At 33.5% G+C, this 7,447-nt stretch overlaps 1 protein-coding gene across 1 annotated transcript; it reads left to right on the forward strand.

Annotated features, from left to right (window-relative positions):
• The first annotated feature begins 4,579 nt into the window (after window positions 1–4,579).
• LOC109337607 (U-box domain-containing protein 38-like) lies at window positions 4,580–6,675 on the forward strand. Its single transcript, XM_019574610.1, has one exon. The coding sequence runs from the start codon at window positions 4,770–4,772 to the stop codon at window positions 6,354–6,356; it is 1,587 nt and encodes a 528-aa protein (XP_019430155.1). The 5' UTR covers window positions 4,580–4,769; the 3' UTR covers window positions 6,357–6,675.
• Window positions 6,676–7,447: the final 772 nt, after the last annotated feature.

Genomic DNA, 7,447 nt, shown 5'->3' on the forward strand with positions numbered 1-7,447 from the left:
TTAGAGGACGAGCTACGAAGCTAAGATAGTCAGAAGCTACTTGATAAAGCATTAAATATGCCTGAATACTCTAGTCATATTTGGGGCACAAAATTTGGGGTATGCAAAATGAACTACTTACCCCCTCAAAAGCGTGCTACAAGATCCAACTTAGCTGAGATGCAAGAGATCTCTAAGATGTTAAAGGACCTTCTCAATAGGGTTAGTATTTTAGAAAGTAACAATCAAGAGAAGACAAATTGAGGAGTATCATTATTTACAATGAGCAAGTCCTAACTTCAAAGTAAGTTGCACACTTGCTACTAGGAATTACAAAGGTAAACTCATTGACCAACGTTTTTTTTACTTGCCTCTTTAGTTTAATTAAACTTATACTTCTTAATGACTATATATTTGAACGTGTTAACACATATAATTTATATCTAGATATCTCATTAAATCTCTTAGTTAGTATTGGTAAAATACATAACTTACAAGATACTTATTGAAGATACAATTAGAGTAGAGGTTGCTATAGGTACTTGTGTGGCTTGTCTAACACACCTTATTGTTGTAGATGCTAAGGTATGTCATTATAATTTTGAGTAATACATTTATTACTCATGGTTATTATATTAATTAATTGATAATTAAAATATCAACTAGAAATTTTCGCATAAATGAACAGTCAAGACTCAATGAAAAAATGTCCGAAGAAACAAAGCATTCAATGACATTCCTCTTATAGAAAATGGCAACAGTTTTTCCTGTATTGATAAAATTCAAAGCAAAGACCAAACAAATCAAACGTAAAAGTGAGCCAATTGCTACTCCACTTCGGAACAAAATAGGATATAAGGTCGATGTACATGTAATCTCTCACAATATCAAATTTTTCAATCTTCTTAAGGTGCATGTACAAGGCATGGAAGATGATTTTGTACCCATTATAATGATTCCGGATGATGTCTTTAGGAGGTATAACGTAGAAGAATCCACCAGTGTGAATGAAGTGAATGATATTTTTTTAGCATAATTGGTTGAGTTCCTTGTTATTTATGTATATTATTTTTTGATATTACCAAGGGTATCTCCTCACTCTTTTGGGTAAGGAACTAACCTTTTCGAGGTTCGTGGTTGTCCATCTTGACAAATGTCATTACTAGGAATCAAACTCTCGGTCTTGGAGATCCAGTTGGGCTTTATACCACTAAATCAACACATTGTTGGTATTTATATATATATATATATAAGCCTTCCNAACCATGACGTTCAAGGAGAGCTTTCCAAAGTGTTCCTCTTGACATGCACACTTTCACATAGTTCTATAGCTTCCAAACCATTCAAGAGTAAATGATATGGAAATACAATTGATGTATGCTATGAAACACAATGTTCCAATTAATTGGACATTAGTGACAATGAGACAAATATGAACCTTTAGAAGTGACTACGGACCATTGCCTTATGTCATTCTCATAAATTCTATACTTGGATATTCTGGTGTTTCGTTTGATAGAGATTCTAAAATCACACTTGATGCTCGCGATAAGATTGATGTGGATATAATCCACAAAATGGGTTTCTTTCGAGATGCCAATGACATGATCTACAAGCATCACAGTGACCAACAGACTACACATCAAGAAAATCCTTCCGCTGATCGTCGTACTCATCCCTCATTTCGTGTTGAATCATCTTCTTCTAAATTCACTCATACAAATCAAATGATAATGGATGAGTTGTTCTCACTTAAGGGATACATCACTACACGTATGGATGCTCTCGATACATCGAATCATCAAGTCCAAGAAGAGCTTAAATGCTTATCAAAGTTGTTGGACTACATGGATTTCGACTCTTAGAAAGTTGATACAGATCATCAGGAGTAGCAGTCCAGCAATCTATGATTTTTCTTAAGTATTTTGATGTCGTTGTTGTTATCATTTCAAAACTGATGTTACTATTGTTGTTTTTAACTTGTGCTATCAGATATTACTTCAGAACATCTTATTATTTTCTATCTAACTTTGCGATATATAAGTTAAGGGTTACACTAAGGGTTTGTTTGGAAGTTGGATTTTGGAGGGGAATGAAGGGAAAGAAAAGGCTTTAGAGTCATGAAATACATTTGTGAGATGACTCACAAGCATTCAATTTCTCTTCTATCTCCTCCAAAATTCAACTCTCAAATAAATCATATGATGGCACATTAGATGAAACATTATACACGTATATATAACAAATAAGCCTTTCTTCTTTTCATCTCCTCTTGTTTTCCCTTTCATCTTATATATTTGTTATTTTTTGTGGTTTTAAGACTAAAATATAAAACTATAAGGTTTTACTCTCTTATCTTTCTATACTAACCATAATTAGGATGACAAAAAAATCGACCTAGTGGTACATGTGAAAATATCCACAATAATATCTTACGGGTGGGAACGAGTTTTATGATACTTGCCTGGTGGATACCTGCAAATTTATAAATTTAGTTTTTAATTAAATTTACATATATGTGTATTATAGTTTTTTATTATTATTTTAAGATTATATATCATATACTTCATTATTATTTCATATTAAATTACACATATTTAACTGTAATCATAAATTTATCATAAAAATATCATATTACTTATGTAATAATTATTTATACATATTGATTATTACAAAATATATAAATATATAATTAAAAATGCGTTGGTGGGTTTGGGAACAAAAAAAAAGTACTCGCGCCTACTTACATTTGTTGCCATTCCTAACCAGAATCATCTTTTCAATATTATTTTCTATAAAAAATAAAATTAATGGCAAAATAGAAAAAATAATTATATATAGAAAACAGTTATAGATATAGACCATATATAAACATAATTTATTATAATTTATTGTTATAAAAAATGTATTTAATTATTATATTGTGATGAAAATATGTGTAGCTAATCAGTTATGGAAAGTTTCTATATTGGAAAAATTACAACATCAAAAGTCCATGCAATTATTATTATTTAATCACATCAATTAAATGTAATTGATTATTCCATTCAAAATTCAAACATAAAAATAACATTTAATTTAAACTGCTATAATATAAAAGAATAGAGATCATATCTAGGAGAGACAAATGCTTTAAAAAAAGAAAAATAATATAATATGACACTTTTATTATTTTGCTTATAAGGAAATAATACTTTTGTCATTGAAAATAAAAGGAGAATAAAAATCTCTCATCTTTAGTATCAAAAAAGATCATTGTTCAATATAAAAAGGGTGACTAATGTACAAGACTCACTTAGTTATTATAATATAATTGATTTAATTAAAATTATGATCCACTAACTAATTTATGTTGTTGTGAACTCAATTTTTGATGAGGTTGGTTAAATTTTCAAAAATAAAATAAAACTTGGGTGCTTTTGGTATTTCAATTTAGCTAAAAATAAAGTTTTTTTTTTGGTAATATTAATGGTAGTTTTCACCTTTCTGATAAACAATTAATCCATTTCAAGATGTGTGACTACCTTTATCAACTAGTATCGTTTTTATGAATCGAAACTTTGAAATTTTGATCATTTTGGAAATCTAATATGATCTTATATTACTAGACTGATAATTTGTTAATAGATAAAAATAAAGTTTATAAGAATGGTTAGATTTATTTTAAAGAGGACATGATAACTATAGAAAGTTGATAGTTCTCATAATGATTTTCTAATAAGAGGGTTATTTTATACATAATGATAGATTTAATAAAAATAAATAATAGATATTTTAAACTTTCACCACTATGTACATATATTGAACCGCGATAGTTATAGAAAACTAGTTAAATACCAATGCACCCACTTTCAAAATTCATCATTAGTGTATTTTGTGTGTGTCAATATTACAATATTTGTCTTATTGTTTACATTATAACTTTTTTGTATTGTTATAATTAATACTATAATTTTTTATTCTTTATTATAATGCCTAATTTAAGGTGAGAATTAATGATGATGATTTAAGATTATATGATTCTTGTAGAAATTAAAAATTGATAAGAACAAAATAGGAAAGTGAAAATTATTCTATAGTAATAATTACATCATTTTGTCCTTATATATACTAGCATATCGAAAGGAACTTCGTATCTATCCATATGCTTTTATCTTTGTAAGTATAAATTTTTTATATATTTCCTTTTGAAAAACTAAGATATCGTTTATGTATAAAATATACTATAATATTTTTTGTTCTGTCTAAAGTGAGAATAAAGATTAATATATTGCTAATAATTACTCCTGGTCATATAATTTTTAGTATAATATTTATAAATTAATAATGTAAAAATATACATCGTCCAATATTATTTATATTACTTAATAATTATTAAAAATAAATGTTTGATGATAAAATAATAGTGTAAAAAATTCATATAATATTGATACATAGTTTTCTAATAGTTTTTGATGTAAAATAAAAATATTAACGACAAAGAAAGCAAAAATTATTACATGTTTTGCTTTCAGATATACCTATAGATTATAGATAAACATAAGCTAAAGTTGGAACCGAAAAAGGCAGCAAAACTTATCTAGTATCTACGCTGGCCTTGCCCATCTTCTCAACTCTCGTTCGCAATAGAGAGTATTTTTTTTCGTCAGCAGACTTGGTAAATCACCATCTCAACTCAACAGATGAGAGATCCAGTAACATGCGTGCTTGCACACTCTCTCCTATATTATATTCCTAAGAAATCAATCAGAATCATTAACAAAGGAATTTGTCGTCTTAGGTTGTGAAATATGGGTGGCGATGGAAAGAAACACAAGTGGAAAATCTTCTTTCATCGTTCCTCTACTGAATCCAAATTGGAACAAAAAACACCTCCAAAGGAATTCATATGCCCCATTTCCAAGTTATTAATGTCCGATCCAGTTGTCGTATCTTCGGGTCAGACTTTCGAACGCGTCGCCGTTCAAGTCTGTAGAAAATTAAACTTCACTCCAATTCTTGAAGACCGGTCCCGAACCGATTTCTCAACCGTGATTCCCAATTTAGCCATCAAAACGACAATCCTCAATTGGTGTGACAAATCCCACATCGAGTACCCGCCCGTACCGGATTACGCCTCAGTCGAGAGCCTCGTCCATGAGTTAATGGTGCCGCAAGTAGAAGAGAAAATTAGGGTTTCAGAGGAGGAGCTTCTGAAAGCTGTGGAGGATAACCTGCCGGTGATTTTCTCACACGCAGCAACTGATTTCGGCCCCAGAGTTAACCACTTCAACTCGGGATCCTCCGAGGAATCAGTAATTATAGGTGGAAGTCCCAGCACACCGTTACCGTTCACGATTCGCCCGACGTGTTTCTCATCATATTCCTCATCCTCAATTGAAATCAGGGAGATTAAAATTCAAAGCCCTGGCGGTTCAATTTCCGAAGAAGAGGAATTGCTAGCGAAATTGAAGAGCAACGAGGTTTTCGAGCAAGAAGAAGGTGTGACAGCACTGAGAAGCATCACTAGGAGTCGGGAAGAAGCTAGGGTTTCTCTTTGCACGCCGCGGTTGCTTTCGGCGCTGTTTTCGCTTTTTCCATCGCGATATGCCGTCGTTCAGGTCAACGCAGTTGCCTCGCTGGTCAACCTTTCTCTGGAAAAAGGCAACAAGGTGAAAATCGTGCGGTCAGGATTTGTTCCATTAATCATCGATGCTTTAAAGGGCGGATCCTCTGAGACGCAGGAACACGCTGCGGGCGCACTCTTCAGTTTAGCGTTAGATGATGATAATAAAATGGCGATTGGTGTTCTCGGCGCGTTGCAGCCACTAATGCACGCGCTCAGATCGGATTCCGAGCGGACTCGCCACGATTCGGCACTCGCGTTGTACCACTTAACTTTAGTCCAGAGCAACCGAGCGAAGCTGGTTAAACTCGGGGTGGTCCCCACGCTTCTTTCAATGGTCAAATGGAAAACAGGGGATATAGCAAGTCGGGTATTGTTAATTTTGTGTAACCTTGCAGTGTCTGTGGAGGGGCGAACGGCAATGCTGGACGCTGATGCGGTGGGGTGTTTGGTGGAGATGTTGAGGCGGAACGAGTTGGAGTCGGAGTCAACTCGGGAGAATTGCGTGGCGGCGTTGCACGCACTGAGTCATCGGAGTTTGAGGTTTAAATGGCTGGCGAAGGAGGCGAGGGCGGAGGAGGTGTTGAAGGATACAGCAGAGTCAGGGACGGAGAGGGCGAGAGAGAAGGCAAGGAGGGTGTTGCTCATGATGAGGGCAGCTGGGGAAGAGGAAGAAGGGTTGGGGGGTGATAGCGTTTTGGAATCGGGCGGGTTGACTCGGACTCAGTACCGAGTTGGGGGTTGGACGAATGTCAACCCAACAACATTTTGAGGATTCACATTTTCATGCCTTATTTATATAGTTTTAGTTCAGGTTCAGTTGGAAGAAATGGAGTTGGGGTGTAAATCATGGAGTTGGGGTGTAAATCATGGAGGTTGTCTTTTTATACTTACAACTATGTTTTTTCACTCTAATTTATTTTAGCTTTGTCGGGTGATTTAATATGTATTGTGGTACGTTAAGGTGTACATAATTATAATATAACTGGTAATTGACATACAAGAAAATAAATATTAATGTGTACTAAGTCATAACCTCTGGGGATGCCCGATTCATACTTGGGAATAAAATGGAGTATTGTTATGATTTTGATTCAGTGCGTTTGATGTAAAATAAAATAATAAACAAATTCCTAATTTATTGGGGATACTCAGTGCTGACGATAAGAGATGAGATACACAGATATAAAGTACAATACAAATGAGCCAAAGAAACGGACCAATGTATTTGAAAACTAAGCTATATATTGCCGTACTGATCGTGCAAAACAAAATCAATATTATACCAATCATTAAATTTGTCAAATTATATGTCAGTTGAAATGGATGAACATGCATATATTTATATATAAGAAAATTTTAAATATATAAAAACTCAAATTTAAAATTCATATTTATAGTTAATTTAAAATCATAATAATATATAAAGACAAAGAAAAGAAAGTATATTCTCGTACTATGAGATAAATTATCTCGTCCAGGTACTTGATAGGTTTATTGACCTTACTAGTCATATGCCCTAAAGGTTGACTGTCTGGATAAGACTGTTTCAACAGATAAGCGAAACGAGTGGTGGTTGACAACTAGTCCTCGTTTTCCCTATCTGGTGTGTGCTTTGTTTTTATAGAATATCCTCCACTATTGCTAAAGGCGCCAGTTCTTACGTCGGTGAAACTGTCCCTGTAGCTAAAGTCATGTAAAGCCAATTCATTCGTTCATGGCACTAAGTGAGCTCTAGCCTTAGTCTTAGTACGCGCAATAGAAGGGCCTACCCCTTGAAAATGGAAAGGCATGGAGAAGGGGATTCCTACTTCTTAATAGAATAGCTTGATCAACCACCATCCTTATTGACCTTCCCTCGGG

Source organism: Lupinus angustifolius, unplaced genomic scaffold, assembly GCF_001865875.1.
Source record: "Lupinus angustifolius cultivar Tanjil unplaced genomic scaffold, LupAngTanjil_v1.0 Scaffold_8_302, whole genome shotgun sequence".
Classification (NCBI taxonomy): Eukaryota; Viridiplantae; Streptophyta; class Magnoliopsida; order Fabales; family Fabaceae; genus Lupinus; species Lupinus angustifolius.